Source organism: Coenobita brevimanus, chromosome 101 (genome assembly GCF_032717465.1).
Source record: "Coenobita brevimanus isolate Jiangsu-jjx chromosome 101, ASM3271746v2, whole genome shotgun sequence".
Classification (NCBI taxonomy): domain Eukaryota; kingdom Metazoa; phylum Arthropoda; class Malacostraca; order Decapoda; family Coenobitidae; genus Coenobita; species Coenobita brevimanus.
In genome coordinates this window covers 52,260,042-52,281,643 of record NC_137054.1, presented here as the reverse complement: position 1 = coordinate 52,281,643, position 21,602 = coordinate 52,260,042, and the positions used below count along the sequence as shown (strand labels likewise).

General features: G+C 42.5%; 1 protein-coding gene across 1 annotated transcript in view; it reads left to right on the top strand.

Moving 5' to 3' along the window:
- Positions 1-18,787, top strand: part of LOC145415033 (carbohydrate sulfotransferase 11-like) — a 138,799-nt gene extending 120,012 nt beyond the window's left edge. The window contains exons 4-6 of the mRNA XM_080284450.1: positions 1,161-1,405; positions 1,613-1,958; positions 18,655-18,787. Of these exons, the coding sequence (XP_080140576.1) occupies positions 1,161-1,405; positions 1,613-1,958; positions 18,655-18,787 (724 nt within the window). The remainder of the gene's footprint in view (positions 1-1,160; positions 1,406-1,612; positions 1,959-18,654) is intronic.
- Positions 18,788-21,602: the final 2,815 nt, after the last annotated feature.

The window sequence follows — 21,602 nt, the reverse complement described above, 5'->3', positions numbered from 1 at the left end:
TCAGAATGATTACAGAGGAATATGTATATGCTAATCCGCTTCCTGGAACAAGGGCATATAAAATTCAATGATCCCCTCCGAACTGCTGTGACAGCCATGTTGCCATAAGCCAGGAGTCCTAGCCCAGGAACCCCCCCCCCCCTTCTGGAACCGACATGCTGCTCACTTGAGATAGTTCGCCTTTGTTATAGCTAGAACTATCACATCCCCTCTAGTCCGATAATCTTTGGGTGTCGATCCCATCACAGTCTCCCCAAGTGCCTTTGAATATCAACACCATCCCAGCCATGACACCTTTTCTTCTTTCACAGGAAATTTTGGCCAAAATGGAAATGTCCACACTATTAACACCAAAGATATGACAGTGGATGAAGAAGAAAAAGGGGCCAAGAGGAGTGAAATAGGTTCTGACACAATCAGTCAGGCTGGCGGCAGGGAAACAAGGCCAACCGAAGATGGCGTCATGGCCCAGCCGCCAAACCCGAAGCCCCCTCACTACGGCAAAAGTTCAGGAACTGATGTCGACTGCAGTACAGTAACATCATTAAAAGTCGCATAAATAAACATCTAGCTTTTGAAAGCCCAACTAAACATGTTCTTGTCAGATTAATGCGATAAAATGACGCGTTAAGTGTGTTCCTGTCTTTTAGATCGTAGTCAGTACAGCAAGAGCACAGTAATTTAAAATTAATTTTCTCTTACAGATAAAGGCAGCATAGAACACTGTGTCTCCCTCCAGTCTTTCCTATGAAATTTCCATACCAGCTTGTCATTCTGTATTGTTGTCATTCTCACTTTTTCCTGCCGGCTTTGATTGGAAGGTTTGGTGGGTGGGGGAGGGAAGCCTTCTTGCTTTGTTCTCCTAAGTTTCCCCTTATACAATTAGATACAGTCATTATCAACAAACAAACTCGAAAGGACCGTCAGGTCTGTTGCTGCTTGTTATCCTTTGTGTGCGTGTGTGTGTGTGTGTGTGTGTGTGTGTGTGTGTGTGTGTGTGTGTGTGTGTGTGTGTGTGTGTGTGTGTGTGTGTGTGTGTGTGTGTGCCACTTTCAATTCACATTTTAGTTTGTTTTTCTTTACATCCCTTTCTGGTGTTGTGACACTCTCATAATAGACCTTTATTATACAGTAAACATTCCTCATTTTTCTCTTTCCAGGCCCGTGGAGCTCAACAAGGTGAATCAAACAATCGGCCCCTCCATAAAGTTCCTCTTCGTCAGACACCCATTTCAGCGCCTCGTCTCTGCCTACAGGAACAAATTGGAGAATTCGTATAGACTCGAAGATGGCGAGTATTTCTATAAAACTTATGGAAGAAACATCGTGCAGAAGTTCGGGAGGAGGAGTGTGGAAGGTGGAGGTAGGGAAGGGGGAAGGAGAGAAACGGAGGAACGAAAAGATCGTGTAAAAACTGAAAACGGAAATGGGAGTTTGGTTCCGCACAAGAAAGAGAGAACTGATTTTACAAATGTCAAAGAGTTAAAGTCACTTGACGAGAAGCAACAACTGGAGACTTTAGAAGAAAATATGGTACTTCCAGACGACGAGAAAGCAAAGGCACAGCAAAGGATGGAGGAAAAAGGAGGGGGAAGCAATCCTTATAACACAGCAGAGGTGGTATACAAGAGAGAACCAACCTTCCCAGAATACGTTGAGTACCTCCTCCACACGGACCCCACTGACTACGACGAACACTGGAAACCCATAGCCTTCCAGTGTCACGTCTGCCGCTTCCACTACGATTATATCATCAAGTATGAGAATTTCAAAGGGGAGATTGAGTATCTATTGGAGATCCTACAAAAGGTTGGGAGCTTGCCAGCGAATTTCAAGCTGGAGTGGGAAAATCAAGGGGGAACGGACGATAAAACGGCTGCAAAATACCTGGACCAAATAAGCAAGGACAAACGTTGGAAGTTATATGATAAGTACCGCCATGATTTCCTCTACTTTGGGTACAGTATGGACGAGTTCACAAGATAGGAATAATCCATAATGCTCTAGTGTGGGTGTTTGGTTATGTGATACAAAAATAATAAAGAAATTATTAATAACAGTTTTATTATCGACCTCGGATTATAGAACTAACTAGAATCGTTATAAAGTATTGTTGCAGCCAGGAGTAGTGATACGCCCTCCTCCAGCCACCCCATGAATGACAGCGTCACAGTCATGGGTACCACAGTGCCTCCTTTATATTTGTCTAATATAACCTTTAATCTGCCCGCCAGTGTTTATAAGTATAACTGAGGTAATATCTGTAGAGAGGTTTAGACTTCGATATTATGAATACTTGAAATATAAAGTGTATTTACTGCATTTCCTTTTATATTATACAGCCAGGGAGTAAGTTAGTATAAAAACATAAATTTGGCTCCACACCCCGACATCCACTTGATCTGTCAAGGGAGCTGGTTCAAAGGTTTAATTTGTATCCTTAATTTGGTACCAGAAGAGACAGAGAGAGAGAGACCATTGGCATCTGTGCATGTTGGAAAAATGGAAAGGGTAGACAAGGAGGAGGGTAATGCAAGGGGTAAGAGGCCTTATATTTCCCATCTCCCAATGCTTGACACACTTTCTCTCTCTCCCTCTCTCTCTCTCTCTCCCTCTCTCTCTCTCTCTCTCTCTCTCTCTCTCTCTCTCTCTCTCTCTCTCTCTCTCTCTCTCTCTCTCTCTCTCTCTCTCTCTCTCTCTCTCTCTCTCTCTCTCTCTCTCTCTCTCTCTCTCTCGTTCGAGATTTCTCTCAGTGAAGAAAGAACCAAAGGCCAGAAGCCGGCAAGATTGTTCCCTCCAAGAGAAAATGAAAAAATATCAGAACCAAATTCAAGATTCGTTCATTTGGAGTTGTCTGGACACTCTGCGTTTAAAAGACTGGAGGTCATAGGCAGTAGGAAATACAGACTGAAGACAGTTGCAGAGTTGACCTATTGCATAGATAGACTGGGAGTAAGAGTTAACTGGTGTTGGAGTTGGTCAGAAAAGAGATGAGAGATGCTACTGCAGGGGTGCAATGGGCCCGCCGTTGTGGTGGTTGGATTCAAGCAGACAGTTAAGAGGTACAGTGACCACTGAAGTAGCGACGGAAAAGAGCTAAAGATGCAACAGTGTGGTGAAGAGACAGAGGCTGAAGGGAGCCAGTAAGACGAGGAAACTTAATAAGACGAAAAGCCTTTGACTCCACCTCGTTGAGAAGAGCTGTATGTGGGGATCCTCCCCACACATGAGAGTTGTACAGTACACTAGAGAAGAGCGAAAAAAACCTCTGTAATGCCAACACCTGTGCGGGAGTAAAGATTGGATGGAGACTGTTTAACATACCTGATATCTTGGAAGCAGATCTTACAAGAGGTAGTATGATTCTATAAAAAAAAAAAAAAAAAATCTCGTGAGAATGAAACCCCAAATATGATCACAGATGATGCAGAATTGAATTGGATATTGCTACAAATTACAGGCTACTACTGCAGAAGATTTTGATTGGTCGAAAAAAGTAAGAACTGGGTTTTTGACACATTAAAAGCAGCAAGTTTACTTTTATCGCAAACAGAGATATGAGCCAAGTCAGACATTAAGTATACCATTTGCTGAACTGCCGAGATGGACGCTGCGAGATGCAAATGCAAAGGTGAAGGGTGGAGCCATTGGCATGCGAGTGGATAAGGTTAAACGTACAATTTAGGTCATTGATGAATAGAAGGAAACGTGTGATGGAACAGAGCCCTGACGAAAACCACTATCGACAGCAACTAGGAGAACGGTGGCCGTCTACAACAGCAGCTATCGAACGACCAAAAAGGAAGCTAGAGATGAAGAAAGCAATCTGGAGAATAAAGATTTATGCCAGACTCGATTGAAAGCCTTTGAGATGCCATGTGCAATGGTAAAGCTTTCGCCAAAGTTCCGAAGGGATGATGACCAGAAGTCTGAAAGGAAGACGAGAAGATCGCCAGTGGAGCGCCCTTGGCTAAACAAATACTGGCAATCGGAAAAAAGATTCTGATAGGAAACGTACTTTAAAGTGTTCTTTGTTAAGAACAGATTCAAAAGCTTTAGAAATGTTGGTTGTTAAAGATAGTTAGAGGGATGGTTGTGGTCACTCTTCTCCGGGGCAGGATGAATGAGAGCAAACTTTCAACAAGAAAGAAAGATACAAGTCGGCAGACAAAGGCAAAAGAGTTTACCTAGGCAGGGTGTAAGCACAGAAGCACAGTTCTAGGGGACAACCGGAGGAACCCCATCGGGCACATATGCCTTGTTGGTTGGTATTGAGGCCAGTGATAGAAAAGAAGGAAATTTTTATGTCAGCCATACGGAAGTCAGAGGAGGAGAAGTGATAGAGGAACAGCACTGGAATCGTCTGTAGTGGAATCGGAGGAGAAAGTTTGAGCAAAGAGTTTTGCTATTTCAGTAGAAGACGCAGCTACAAAGCCATCAGAACGGAAAAGAGGAGTGAAGGATGGTGAGAAAAAAAAAGTTAGAAAGGTTTTTGGCAAGGTGCCAGAAGGAGCGGGAAGAATTCGAATCAGAGAGTTGAGAGCATTTAGTGCGAGTGAAATTTTTCTTAGCAGATTGAAGAACAGACAGCACGATTCTGGGCAGAAAGACATGAGATTCAAGGGTGGGTTGGTTCTGGTACCTTTTGTAGGCCTTCTCCTTGTTGTGGACAGCATTAGAACATGCGTGAATAAACTTTTTTTTTTTTTTTTTTCATTAGTTACAGGATAAGAGAAGGAATGTATGCGTCCATGCCCAAGAGAATAACCTTCATATTGTGCAAGGCACACTCGGATGGCTCTTGGCCATGGTAGGATCATTCCAGGGAAAATCAAAGAAGCACTACCTGAGGGCCTCCCAACCAGCTGCTCCTAAGTGACGCGGCTGGGAGAGTCCACAGGCCTTACTGGAGCAATGAGACTGGTTATGACGATAAGGTTGTGACCGGAGGAGTCCAACAGAGAGAAAAGATTAACAGAAGAATTAATTGTAAGAAATAAGGTATGTTGGAACTCTCTCCAAGGTGGTCAGGGATACGGTTAGGGTGCTGCACAAGCTGCTCTACGTCATTAAGGGTAGCAGTGGTGTAGGCTTGTTCACAAGGTGAGTCAGTGAAAGGAGACGAGAGCCAGTGGTGGTGGGGAAGATTGTAATCACTTAGAATGGAGTTTCAGAGAGTGGAGAAATTGATAGGATGTATTCCATCTTAGATGTAGTATAGTCAAAGAATTTTTCATCGTAATGTTTAGTCTGAGAACGACAGGATAGCCAATGTCAGAGAGTAGAGAATTCAGAGGATTCAATGAACAAGCCTACATTTGCTACTCTTAATAACACAGAGCAGCTTGTGCAGTACCCGTATCCCTGACCACCTTGGAGAGAGTTCCAACATACCTGACTTACTTCTTACAATTAATTCTTCTGTTAATCTTTTCTCTCTGTTGGACTCCTCCAATCACAATCTTATCATCTTAACCAGTCTCATCGCTCTAGTAAAGCCTGTGGACTCTCCCAGGAAGCAGCAGCCGTGTCACTTAGGAACAGCTGATTGAGAGGCCCTCAGGTAGTGCTTCTTTGATTTTCCCTGGAATGATCCTACCATGGCCAAGTGCCATCCGAGTGTTCCTTCCACATTATGAAGGTTATTCTCTTGGGCATGAATGCATACATTCCTTCTCTTATCCTGTGACCATTGCAAAAAAAAAAAAAAAAAAAAAAAAAAAAAAAAATGGTTTATTCACGCATGTTCTTATGCTGTCCACAACAAGGAGAAGGCCTACAAAAGGTACCAGAACCAACTCACCCTTGAATCTCATGTCTTTCTGCCCAGAATCGTGCTGTCTGTTCTTCAATCTGCTAAGAAAAATTTCGCTCGCATTAAATGCTCTGAACTCTCTGACTCGAATTCTTCCCGCTCCTTCTGGCACCTTGCCAAAAACCTTTCTAATAACTTCTTTTCACCATCCTTCACTCCTCTTTTCCGTTCTGATGGCTTTGTAGCTGCGTCTGTCGTGAACACGAGGGCAAGATGTGTTGTCGGGTACACAAACACAACAGCCAATTTTGGCTTTGAGGTGAGTATAGAAAAAGTAGGAGGATACAGAGAAGGGTTTGTTAAGTCACCATATCAGCTGAGTCTCAGCGAGGAAGAGAAGGTGAAGTTTGGATGAAGAGAAGTGGTTTTCACCAGAGAAAAAATTAGAGGAAAGGCCACGAATGTTGCAGAAATGAGCAATGGGTGAATCAGACTGTTGTTCCATTAATCTCACTTGGCCGTCAACGGGAGAGGAGCACAAGGTGGGCCTTTAATTCCCTCCCCCCGAATCGAGAGGCTGGGTGTTGAGACGCCATATATTATCGGTTTAGAATAGGAAGTGTGGTGTGTAATGTACGGGTAGTTTGGTGGTGACAGTTAACGAAAATTGTATAGAAGAGTATGTTAGCCTCCTCCCTGTGTTACTGAAACACTGGAAAAGTTCAGAAATGGGGATGGTCAGAAGCTAGTTCCGATGGCTGATGTAAAGGGAGCTCCAGCACTCTTTGTCATTAGCTTTCCATCCACGTTGGGACTACCGCCCTGTGCGACTGGTGCCACAGTGTACTCCCTACAGGGGAAGAGAAATTCGGGTAGTGGACAAAGACGTGGGAGGGTGGTGGTGATGATGGGGGGTGAAGGGGGTGAAAAGAGAAATTCTATGGGTGTTATAGGATTAATTGCTTCATGCAGTGAAGGTTTATTGAAAGGTTTCTTGAGTTGCTCTCCTTTACCTGGCTTTGTGATGCGTGTAAAGAATCTGAAAGCAGCCACTTTGAGCTTCAAATACTAAAATGCCTTGGTTAGCCACACTATTTGTGTGTGTGATTTTTATGCAAAGTAGACGGAACCAATAGCTACAAAGCAATTCTTGTTTTTTTGGAACAATGAACGAGAGGTAAATTCCCGATCAGTGCGAGATGTAGGCCCGAAGATATACCATCAGGTATTCAGATTATTCTTCAAGACTCCCTGCTACTACTGAACACTTTATTGGGAGAGTTGTGTTATGCTCTCAGAGTCTATCTGCTCTCTGTCTCCCCTAAAATCATTCGGGGAGAGGTAAGTACGATTCCGTTGTGTTATCCAATGCCGTGACGTTACGCTGAGTTAAGGACTTCTCAGCTGTGTACACATAAAACAGTCTTCTCAGCAAATTTGGCCAGAGGCAGCGACCACTGCCAGTTCATCACATTCTGGCAGCGTCTCAGTTGTGACGACTAAGCAACAAACATCTGCTCACTTACGTTTGTCCCCACCCCGGGTAAAGAAAATGTCTCCCAACATGTAATAGAAGTAGAGATTAGTAGAATACAATATAAATAATAAAACAACACTGATATTATAAGTGAATGTTCAGGAAATTATATGACAATACACTATACTAATAATAAGAGCATACTAAATAACAGGGAGATATTTAATAAATTTTAATGTACATGCATAACAAAATACTGATATATGTTAGAGCAACAAGTAATAAAACTACATTAGCATAAAAGCTGATTGTACAAGATTTACAATGGCACTGCAAGAGAATATAATCTATTGATAATTAAATTAGTAATATTCACACAATCAGCTAAATGGCCCCACGTCTTCACACAAATCAACACTGTATAGTAAAGATGGAGTGGGTCGTGGATTTGTCCATTTTGTCATGCTGCCACTCAAATTTCTCTGACTTTAGCGTCAAGTTGCAATTTCTTCACATTACTTTCAGATTTACCAAGTTCACTGTTTCCCTTGTTCCATGCTGTAACCCAATTTCATGGATTTTTTTTTTTTTTTTTCGTACGTTTAACACAACAATGGACAAAAACCACAATGAATAAAAAAAAAAAAGTAACAACATATGAAATGAGGGCTTAAAAAAAAAAAAAAAAAAAGTGATGAAGGAAGTGAGATATCTGTACTATAGCAATTTCACATTAGTTCGTTTTGTTCTTTTCTCTCAATAGCTGCATCGACATACTCGTACTGCCTTTAACGTGTGGGAGTCATAGGCAGTTCTCATGTCTTTTATAAATGCTTTCTGATTTTTGATGATTTAATGGAAAAGGTAAATTTGACCTTTTGACAATTTGTTTTTACAGGAGGCTCATCAACCACTGATGCTTGCAATTTATTAAGAGAGGTTATGGCAGCATACACAACATCTGAAAGCTCCCGTTTATCTCTTTTTGAAGACTTAAGTAAAGCTTTTGATAGAAATAATAATGTCATCTATCTACATACCTAGGTTGCTTCCACCAAGGAGAGGGAGGTAGCCGAGACAGGACGACACACTCCCCATTTACTCATCCATTCAAACACATTCATTCGCATCTTAGCCCCAAAGGGGAGAAGGGACAGATCCTCACAGCACCACACCGCACAAGGGTCAACTGCGCAGTGCAATCAGTGACATCTGCAGCAGGGCCCGACAGCAGAGCTGATTTAACCCTGCCACATCATAATAGACCCATCCCCTTATCCGCACCTGACCTGACTAGCTGACCAGACCAAATGCGGGAGAATATCCCCTCAGGGCTGCGACATCATTTATTCATTCACAGTTTCTCTCCATTTATTTCTGTCACGCACAGCCACTCTTCCTTGCTCAACAGACATCCCTCTCACAACCAGCACTCTCTTCACACTGTCCATCCATCCTATTCGTGGTCTCCCTCTCAGCCTTACACCTCTCACATCAGATCTAGTTATCTTTATCACCAATCGCTCATTATCCATTCTCTCCATATGCCCAGACCATCGCAACACCCTCTGCTCAACTCTAACAGCCATCTCCCGAACAACTCCAGTTCTCCTTCGCACTTCATCATTTCACACTCGATCCATACGCGTCACTCCACACATACTCCTCAAACACCTCATCTCCATTACATTCAAACTTTTCCTCTCTCCTACACCCATATTCCATGTTTCAGCCCCATATAACGCAGTCGGTACCACAACACCCTCATACAGCCTTCTCTTTACATCCATTCTAAGCGAACGACATCTAAACACCTTATTCATTCCTCCCAGCACTTTTCCTACTTCATTCATTCTAAACTTTACTTCTGCATCTATTCTTTCATCCACAGCAACATGTAACCCTAAATATTTAAAACACTCTACCTCCTCAAGCAACTCACCATTCAAAACTATATTCATCCCCCTACCATCTACCAACCTCGTACACTTCATCACTTTACTCTTATTCTCATTTACTTTCAATTTCCTCCTTTCACACACCCTTCCAAACTCCTCTACCAACTGTCTCAATCTCTCCTCTGAATCAGCCACCAGTGCAGTATCATCTGCAAACAACAGCTGCTTCAGATTCCACTCTCCACCATCAACATTCACAAGACTCAGACCTCCACCTAAAACTTTTGCATTCACCTCCCTTACAACACCATCCATATAAATATTAAACAACCAAGGCGATATCACACATCCCTGTCGCAGCCCCTCTCACAGGAAATCAATCACTCACAGCATTTCCCATTCTTACACACGCTCTACTATTTACATAAAAACTCTTCACCCCTTTTAGTAACCTACCATCAAGTCCATACAATCTTAAAACAGTCCACAAACCCTCCCTATCAATTCTATCATACGCTTTCTCTAAATCCATGAATGCCCAAAACACATCCTTGCCTTCGCTAAATACTTTTCACACACTTGTCTCACAGCAAACACCTGATCCACGCATCCTCTCCCTCTCCTAAAGCCACACTGCTCATCACCAATCACTTCCTCTGTACCGTCTCTAACTCTCATAATTAACACTCTACCATACACCTTACCTACAACACTCAACAGACTTATACCCCTAAAGCTAGTACATTGATACTTATCACCCTTGCCTTTATACAACGGGACCACACAACCAATTGCCCAGTCAACTGGCACCATACCTTTCACAAAGCACACATTCAACAATATTACTAACCAGTCAACAACAGTCACTCCACCACCCTTCAGGCATTCCACAGCACACCCATCCATACCTGCAGCTTTCCCTGTTTTCATCTCCTTTACTGCTTTCTCCACTTCCTCCTTCGTGATCAAAGAATCATTCAACTCTCCCAACACATTTATTCCTTGCACCCTTCCATCCGCCACAATCTCAGCCACCCTTTCCTCCTCTACATTTAACAATCTTTAAAAATACTCTGCCCATCTCTTCCTTACTGCATCCATCTCAATTAACATCCTTCCATCCTCAGCTTTTACTCGCTCTTCCTTCCCAGACTCTCCCTTTTGCACCCTTTTCACCTCCTTCCAGAACATCTTATTCTGTTGAAAATTCTCAGTCAGCCGCCTACCCCACCTCTCATCTGCTGCCACATTAGCATCACGCACAGCCCTTCTCGCCATATTCCTCTTTTCCTTATACCTCTCATGTGACACCTCATCCTTCCTCTGCAGCCACATTTCATATGCACGTCTCTTCTCAGCCACAGCCATACTTACTTCCTCACACCATCATTCACTTCCTTTTCTTACACCACCACCCACACGTCTCACACCACACACCTCTTCTGCATGCCCCACCACAGCACTCTTAAACAGCTGCCATTCCTCCTCCACACTGCCATTTTCCTGATCTTTCACTGCATTCCACTCATCTTTCAATTTCTCCTGATACTCTATCATTTTCTCTCTTTTGTCCAACTCACTCACTTTCAAAACCTCCCTGCCACACCTAACCCTCCTAGCTCTTACCCATCTCTTACCTACTCTTAAATTTCCCTCTACCAGGTAGTGGTCAGACATACCTTCACCCTCCCCTCTCAGAACTCTCACATCCAACAATCTTCCTATAACATTCCTGGACACAACCACATAGTCCATCAAAGCTCTATCAACAACCCTTCCACCCTTCTGTCTCACCCATGTATACTAATAAATATCTTTCTTCTCAAACAGCGTATTTCCAATCACCATCTCTCGCTCAACGCACATCCCTATCATTCGTTCCCCATTTTCATTTCTTCCAGGCATACCATGCATACCAACTACACCTTCAACTGCTACATTTCCCACTCTAGCATTCAGATCTCCTATCATTACCACATTCATATTCGCTCCAAAACTCTGCAAACACTCATCAACATTATTCCAGAAAGACTCCCTCTCTTCCTTAACCTTTTCACTACCAGGCCCATATGCACTCACAAACACCCACAACTCACGTTCAAATTTCGCTATCACCCACATCAGTCTCGATGACACCTCCTTCCATTCAATCACACACTGCTGTACTTCCAGACTCACTAACAAGGCCACACCTTCTCTTGCCCTTCCTCTATCAACACCTGACAATCTTCCATTTACACTTCCAAACATAGACTCACCCTTCCCTTTCATCTTCGTTTCACTCAAAGCTAACACATCCAACTTTCTTCTCACAAACATTCTCCCAGTCTCTTCCATTTTAGCCTCAATCGTACTACATCCACACACATTCATAGACCCAATCTTCAGGGTACGGGGATAACTCCATCTCCCATCTCTTTCTCTGGCCTGTCTCTTTTTAGGAACAAAAAAACTGAGAAGGGGGTCCCTAGTCCCCTCACCCCGCCCCTTTTAGTCGCCTTTTACGACACGCAGGGAATACGGTGGCAGTATTCTTCCTAACCTAACCTGGCTGCAGAGTAGTAGTACCACTCCATAGTGCGGCCAGATTATGTCCCCCCCACCACAGGGGGGGATTTCTACTCGTTATGTTCCCATGGATACAGCTTTATTACAATGCATCTTAATGAGAAATCAACTGGTTGCTGGACAGTTGCAGTTAATACTGCTATAAAAATCAAGTTGTAAGACAAGGAGGGATTCTTTCACCAGTTCAGTTTAATATTCATGTCAGTGATATTCTTAATAATGCTTCATTATGCACTAAAGGATGTATCATAAGTATAATCAGGCTTAGCATATTGCCGTATGTAGATGGGTTAGTACTTCTTGCTGGGTCAGTGGCTGACACGGAGACTTTGTATGGGGATGGGTCTGTTATGATGTGGCAGGGGTAAACCAGTTCTGCTGTCAGGCCCTGCTGCGGATGTCACTGATTGCATTGCGCAGTTGACCCTTGTGCGGTGTGGTGCGGTGAGGATCTGTCCGTTCTCCCCTTTGGAGCTAAGATGCGAATGAATGTGTTTGAATGGATGAGTAAATGGGGAGTGCGTCGTCCTGTCTCGGCTACCTCCCTTTCCTTGGGGGAAGCAGCCTAGGTATATATATATATATATATATATATATATATATATATATATATATATATATATATATCATCATCCGGACCTCTCTTCCCATAGGGCAGAGTGAGGAGTAGCAATGTCCAGACAGTCCAAATTTGCCCAATCCAATGGACCACGCTTCCATTCACTCATCATTCAAGCCCCGGGAATCCTGGCTCTATCAGTTATGCCAAAAAAACATTCACCACGCTCTGTAGCTTCACAAAATCGTATCCGATAGTCAATCCAGACGCTGCCATGTTAAAAGGGGTGCCAAAATCCTTGATCATGCACTTCTTCTCACAACATTCATCCAGCCAGCTCGATCTCCTGTCAGTTCCCCAGCTTCACCGACATCCAAACCTCTCTTCCACACACATTCATCCACCATATCTCTCCACCTTCTCCTTGGCCTACCTCACCTCCCTCCTTCGGATTCGCTAAGATATACCTTTTTGACCACTCTATTGTTATCCATTCTCTCCACATGACCATACCATCTCAGCACACTCTCTTCGATTCTGGTGTCCACGGACTTCTTCACTCCGCATCTTTCATAAGTAACATTATTTCGTATTCTATCCACCCTCTGCACTCCACATACATTCCTCAGCAGTCCCATCTCCACTGTTCAAACTCGTGATATTTCGTTTTTATGCCACACCATAGTCTCACATTCATGTGTTAAGTTGGCACTAACATTCCTTCATGTAAGCCTTGTGCAACTGCAACACTCAAGCCTCTGTTTCTTATCAACGCCTTCATTGCACCAGCTACTTTTCTTCCTTGTGTCACTCTACTTTCAACTTCTTCTGCACATTTTCCTCCCTTTTCTATCACTGTTCCCGGTTATTTGGACTCTCTCACCAAATCCAGTCTCTCTCCATTCACTGTTACATCGCACTGGGAGTCACCTTCTCTCTCAGTAACCATCACTTTACTCTTTTCTACATTTACTCTCAAGGCACGACTTTACAGACATCAGCATAACACTGCACTGGCCTACCAATTTCTTGTCCGGTACTTGCAAGCAGTACTGCATCATCGACATACAACAAATTTGAGATATTCCATCCCTCTCTCGATTTTATATATATATATATATATATATATATATATATATATATATATATATATATATATATATATATATATATATATATATATATATATATATATATATATATATATATATATATATATATATATATATATATATATATATATATATAATATATATATATATATATATATATATATATATATATATATATATATATATATATATATATATTATAGATATATATATATATATATATATATATATATATATATATATATATATATTAAGGTAGATATGAGAATTGAGTTGTTGCAAGAGGAGTGTGGTGGCTGAGTTGTGAGTTTGGCTGTGATGGTTGTGCACCGACCGAAGGGATGACAGGCACTTCCTACATCTCAGTACACCTAAGTGTACTGAGGTGTAGGATACGACGTGCCAGCCGGAGATTAGGCCTACTGGGGACACTCCGGTTTAAAAAAAAAAAAACGTGCTTGGCAAACCACCTCATGGGTAGCATGGAAGAGTTTGCAATCTGCAGCCTAACACCACAGCACCTGTAATGTAGCTCATTGTTTTGTTTGTAAAGGCTCCAACATGCTTCCATGTGTCGCCCTTGATCGCCTAATGGTGGCTTTCCACGCTGCTCGATCTCTAGCAACCTCTTTGTTCAGTCCCTTACTTTTGCGCTTAAGCTGTATAACTTCATCCCAACTTCCCAAGTACAGGTATTCGGTCTACGTCTCACAACTCTACCCTCAACATTCACTCCTCTCACCCTCTGCACCCTGCTGTCTTCCTCCATCCTCCTCTTCCTCAAACCATCTCAGTCTCCCCCTTCTCATCTTACCATTAATACATTCAAGTCCCATCCTTCTTCACAACTCTTCATTCACACTGCTAAGACCCCTCCCGCCTTTTATTCAAAGATGCAATTAGTATCCATCAAATCATATTCATTTATTTACACATGAGCCTACAAATATTTCCCTTCTTTACTGCCCCTCTCACTACTGCACAGCATTACACGCCTAACACCTGCCGCAAACACGGGCCCCTTATCACAGAGGGAGAGTCCTTATCCCGCTGCCAAGCCAGCTCCAGCCCCACCTCCAGCACATATCATGTCCCCCAAAAAAGTCTCCTCCACATGCTCAACAGACTCTCCAACAATATTGATTCTGTCTCACATTTTTACTTTATACTATCGCCCAATTGCTTTAGCATCCTGTATTTCCAAAGTTTTTTAATATGTCTGTAAAAAAAAAAAAAAAGCACCTTTCTTATCACAACCTTCTTTCAGATCGTCAGTATGGGTTCCGCCAGAGACGTTCCACTGGCGATCTTCTCACCTTCCTTTCAGACTCCTGGCCATCCTACTTTGGGGAAAGCTTTGCAGTTGCACTTGACATCTCTGCAGCTGAACAGAACTGGATACAGTCACCAGGACCTCAACTTCGGCAACATCTTGGTGTGGGGACGACCGGGGCAGCATGAGGTACGTCTGACAGATTTTGGTAGTTCAGAGCCGAATATTTTTGTGTTGCTTGTAAGGCAATATGAAAGTCATGGAGCAGATAAATGTCTCTGCTCTGAATTCTTACATTGCCTACTTCATATATAAACTTAGATTTACTTTGCTAACACATTAAAGAGTTGTCAAATAAGATGTAGGCTTCACCCCCACTATCTATACACATGGCTACCTTTCTGAAAATACACTTTTAAGTCAACTTATCTTTTTTCAAAAGAAGTGACAACCATCCCAAAGATAGCCCTTTCCCTGAAGTTTCTTTTGATATTTTCGTTTTATAATAAAACCTTTATCTGAATGTTTGGTGAATATTTTGCCACTAATAAGACGACTGACCCCCACCTCACCCTAAATGTAGCTGAAGAGAGTTCACAGCATCCATAAATTGTTCATCATCATCATCATCATCATCATCCGGACCTCCCTTCCCACCCCAGCCAGGGTGAGGAGTAGCAATGTCCAGACAGCCCAAACTTGCCCAGTCCAATAGGCCACGCTTCCATTCACTCATCATTCAAACCCCCAGAATCCTGGCTCTATCGGATACGCCAAAAACATTCACCACGTTCTGTAGCTTCACATAATCGTATCCGATAGAGTCAGTCCAGACGCTGCCATGTTAAACGGGGTGCCAAAAACCTTGATCATGCACTTCTCCTCACAACATTCATCCAGCCAGCTCGATCTCCTGTCAGTTCCCAAGCCTAACCGACTGCCAAACCTCTCTTCCTCACACATTCATCCACCACATCTCTCCACCTTCTCCTTGGCCTACCTCGTCTCCTCCCTCCTTCGAATTCGCTAAGATATACCTTTTTCACCACTCTATTGTTATCCATTCTCTCCACATGACCATACCATCTCAGTATACTCTTTTAGACTCTGGTGTCCACTGACTTCCTTAGTCCGCATCTTTCACGAATCACATAATTTCGTATCCTATCCACCCTCTGTACTCCACATACATTGCTCAGCAGCCCAATCTCCTCTGCTCTTACTCTTGACTATTTATTTTCATGCCACACCATAGTCTCATATCCATATGTTAAAGCTGGCACTAACACTCCTTCATGTAAGCCTCGTGCAACTGCAACACTCAAGCCTCTGTTTCTTATCAACGCCTTCATTGAACCAGCTACTTTTCCTCCTTGTGTCACTCTACTTTCAACTTCTTTTGCACATTTTCCTCTCTTTTCTATCATTGTACTCAGGTATTTGAACTCTCTCACCAAATCCAGTCTTTCTCCATTCACTGTTACATCGCACTGGGAGTCACATTCTCTCTCAATAACCATCACTTTACTCTTTTCTACATTTACTCTCAAGGCACGACGCTTACAGACATCAGCAAAACTCTGCACTAGCCTACAAAGTTCCTGTCCAGCACTTGCAAGCAGTACTGCATCATCAGCATGCAACAAATCTGAGATATTCCATCCATCACCATTCATTACCAACGTCATCCCTTTCTCCATTACTCGTGTTTTTACGTCTCATCACCCCATCCATATATATACTGAACAACCATGGGACCTTGTCGCACGCCCACACCGATCGTGAACCAGTCACTTAGATGCCCATTAACCCTTACACATGCTTCACTACCATCATAAAATCTCTTGACAGCACCTTGCAGCTTATCCTCTACACCGTACATGCGCAAAACTTTCCACAATCCTTCTCTGTCTTTTTCCAGATCCATGAATGCCATAAACACCTTATGGTAATTCTCATAAGCCTTCTCTACTATCTTTCTCGCTGCAAATATTTGGTCCACACATTCTATGTCACTCCTTAAGCCACCCTGTTCGTCACTCGCTTGTAGTTCTGACATCTCTCTTACTTTCTCTATAATAATTCTTCCATATACATTCTCTACCACACTCAATGAACTTATGCCACGATAAATCTTGCACTCACTTCGCTCACCTTCATTTTTGTACAGGGGTACAGTCACAGACTTTTTCCACTCTGCTGGTACAGTTTCACTCATCCATGACTTCTTATATATCTCCAACAACAAACACTTCATTCCACTCTCTCCAGTACACTTAAGCATCTCTGCATACACCTCATCAACCCCAGCTGCTTTCCCATTTTTCAGCCGCTTCACAGCACTCTTCACCTGTGCGAGTGTCACGTCTCCTGGTACTGCGTTCCTTCCCTGCACATCCCCAAAACCAATCATATTTACAGCTGCTCTGTTCTCTGTTCCCATTCATCAGGCTTTCAAAATATTCTTTCCATTTTGTCCTTATTTCATCTCCATGGGTTAATAATCTACCACCTACATCCTTCACATCATCACACTTCTTTCTCTTTCACTTCTACATTTCCGCATCTCTTTCCAGAATAACTTTATATTTTCAAAGTAGTTTGCATTCATTTTTCTTCCTAGAACCTCATTTACCTCCTTCTTTTTCCTCTTCACTAGTCTCTTTTCGTGCTTCTTGCTCTCAGCATATTCAGTTCTAATTTCAACTGAACCCCTGTTCTGCAACCACTTTAGTCACTTCTTCCTTTTTTCCTCCACCGCACAATTAGTAGCTACAGAGTCTGGTGATTGTTATAGTTATCACCAATCCAGCTGATCAAAGTAAGACCTTTAGAAGTTAAAATACAATACTGACTATTTTTTGTTTGGCAACAACACAGCAATCAGCATGGAGGGAGGGTAGTTTTAGGTCAAGTTAAAGTAAACAGCATATAGTAATCGATGAAAATATAATCACAGTATCTTTCCTTTACAATTCTTCTATTTATGTCATGTTCATATTTTCTTGTACCTTCTGTATGGCAATTTCAAGAAGGCCTAAGCTCGTAAAAAAAGCTCCTAGCACCTCTTCCTTAGCGATTTATTATTGATATGGCTGGTTAATACCCTATGTACGTAATGTATGCAGAGTATGGCGATGTTGGAAGGATTTGTGTAACAGAATTAGACAGTGCGCCGTAATAAACAACATAAATCGCTGCTAATAAACAACATAAATCGCTGCTAATAAACAACATAAATCGCTGCTAATAAACAACATAAATCGCTGCTAATAAAAAACATAAATCGCTGCTAATAAACAACATAAATCGCTGCTAATAAACAACATAAATCGCTGCTAATAAACAACATAAATCGCTGCTAATAAACAACATAAATCGCTGCTAATAAACAACATAAATCGCTGCTAATAAACAACATAAATCGCTGCTAATAAACAACATAAATCGCTGCTAATAAACAACATAAATCGCTGCTAATAAACAACATAAATCGCTGCTAATAAACAACATAAATCGCTGCTAATAAACAACATAAATCGCTGCTAATAAACAACATAAATCGCTGCTAATAAACAACATAAATCGCTGCTAATAAACAACATAAATCGCTGCTAATAAACAACATAAATCGCTGCTAATAAACAACATAAATCGCTGCTAATAAACAACATAAATCGCTGCTAATAAACAACATAAATCGCTTAGGCTAGGTGTCAGGAGCTTCCTCCACCGACGTAATATGAACCGAAAACACTGTCTTATAGTGAAGGGGTAATGAAGGCTTAAGCTACCCCCCTCCCCCGTTGCAAAACTTTATCTTAAGGTAAAATAAAATCGTCTGTAAGTACGAAAAAGGAAATAAAAATGTGACCATACTGAAGGAGTTTACGAAGACAACCCTGTGAAGTAATGTTAATGTTGCCACTACAAACGTTCTGGTTTAGCGTAGGGGAGACATATCGATTGGCAAGAGATTAATATGGCCTCAGAAATACCCTTTATTTTTCAGAAGCCCTCCTACGTTGACTAAAAGCATGTGTGGACAGCCAGAACAACAAGTAGTATACAGAGTGCCATACCCGCGCCCACCAGGTGAACTGAGGGCCCAGTACTTGCCCTTGCCGTGTGACCTTAACCTCTGACTACTTCCTCTCAACACTGAACTTCCTTTATTCTTGGCTAACCCTTAACCCTTCCACCCATTAAACTGTTTCAGTTGACTCTGCTCACTATACATTACCTTTGGCCTTTCCTTGTGACCTTGATCTTTGGCTGAATGTTCTCAATATCCTGACCCCTTCCCCAGAGGCTGGTAAAAAAAAAAAAAAAAAATCGATTAAATATTGTGGTAGGTGGGTTGGTAATGTGAAAGTAGGTCCATGGGGACTAGGTCCATGGGACGAATAGGTCCATGGTACAAACAGGTCCATGGTACAAACAGGTCCATGGTACAAACAGGTCCATGGTACAAACAGGTCCATGGTACAAACAGGTCCATGGGTAAAAATCCGTGGCGAAATGGCAACGCTGGGAACTGTGCAAGTGTTTTGATGAGGAAGGAAAGATAAAGAATGTCAATACTGTGAGACCCAAACATGGAGGAGGGACGTGGTGTGCAGGAAATGTGAAACAGTGACTGAAGAAAGACATTCGTACAAAGAAAAAAATGACGAGAAAATGAAACTATTCTAACAAATAAAGAGACATGCCGGAGAGAGAGAGAGAGAGAGAGAGAGAGAGAGAGAGAGAGAGAGAGAGAGAGAGAGAGAGACTCACGTCTTACAATACCAGTTACTATCTTCTCTTTCCTTTCTGCTATCTATATGCAGTCTATTCAGCTTCAGCGACACTTTTCTAACTGGAAGGATAAAATATAGAATTTGTAAAACGAAACGCCTTCCCTAAGCAGAATATAATCGTGTGAAGCCAGCAAGACTACACAAAATCTCACCGAGGTTATTAAATGTGAGTGATGGTAAACTAGAGAGGCAGAGAGAGGAGAGACATGAGGTGCTCAGAGAAATGCTGCAACGTAAAGCTTTGGGGCCGTCTTCACGTCAGATGAGGTAGCTCCTTAACACCTTCCTAAGCGATTTACGTTGCTTGTTATACCTTATTGCCCTCTTCTGCGTTATATAAATCATTCTGATATCACCATACACTGCACAAACAATGTCTATCTATCTATATATCTATTGCCAGACGCCATAATCCCGTAAAGGGTGGACATTTGACTTTTGAGTTATTTGTTTTACGGGGAGGGGCACTAACCCCCCACCAACCCACTTGTTGACACGTAGGGAGCACGCATGGTTCGGTTATATGGTTACCACCCAGCGTTGTAAATGGTTTCTTGACTTACAGGAAACCATTTGGCTTGTCACTCAATGTAAAGCCACTTGTAAAGGAAAGAAAAGTAGTAAGAAGTGACAGGAAAGATGGGAGAAATAGGAAGAGACAGGAGGGCAGGCACAGAAGAAGAATGATAAAGGCTAAGGAAGAAGTATGCAGCACTGCATCAAGTGAGTGGATGATGGTCGCCACCACCTATCTGTACCTACAATGTACTAGAGGATATTAAGCATTCATATCCAAAAATAAATCGCTGAAGAAGAGGTGTTGGGGAGCATCCTTAACCGACGAGACTGGTAACATTTTTCTCAGCTGAACGAAATTGTTTGGCGCTAAGTTGGAAAATATGCTGGAAGTGTCCCTAACACATATTCAGCCCGAGAACGTATTTTCATACTACTACTACTACTACCACCACTACTACTACTACTACTACTACTACTACCACCACTACTACTACTACTATTACCACGACCACCACCACTACTACTACTATTAGTACTACTACTACCAGCACTATTACTATTACTACTACTACCACTGTTACCATCACCACCACTTGATCCTCTTGCCACCACAGGACTTATCCATCTCACTACAACCCCCCTGGTAGTGAACCACCACCACCACCACCATTACTACTACTACTATTACTACTACTACCACTATTACCACCACCACCACCATTACAACTACTATTACTACTACTACTACCACTGTTACCACCACCACCACCACCACCATGCTCCTCTTGCCACCACATGCCTTATCCATCTCACTGCAACACCCCGGTAGTGAACCACCACCACCACTACCACCACTACTACTACTATTACTACTACTACCACTGTTACCACCACCACCATGCTCCTCTTGCCACCACAGGCCTTCTCCATCTCACTTCAACTCCCTGTTAGTAAACCACCACTGTTACCACCACTATCCCCATGCTCCTCTTGCCACCACATGCCTTATCCATCTCACTGCAACACCCCGGTAGTAAACCACCACCACCACTACAACTACTATTACTACTACTACTACCACTGTCACCACCACCACCACCACCATGCTCCTCTTGCCACCACATGCCTTCTCCATCCCACTGCAACCCCTGGTAGTGAACCACCACCACCACTACCACCACCACCACTACCACCACCACCACTACAACTACTAGTACTACTACTACTACCACTATTACCACCATCACCACCACCATGCTCCTCTTGCCACCGCATGCCTTATCCCTCTCACTGCAACCCCCTGGTAGTGAAGGGGATAATGAAGCCTATAGGAAACCCCTCAATAATTAGACAAGCTTAGCAGCATATACACAAAAGACCGTCATGTTACTGATAGGGTTTGAGGCAAAGGGTTGACCAGTCTAGCTGGTAACTCTCTAACATTAATTTTAGGATCCATTAGCTGTCGTTACCTTGATTTCTTTATCCAGGAACAACGAGACACACGGCAACACTCTCACTCTTCCTTTCCACGTCCATCCTACACACAACACCTACAATCTGTCGCTATTTTTTCCTCTCGTAACTAAGATTATTTTTTTGTTGGATATCTTCGAGACTTGGCCACATTCTGCACACG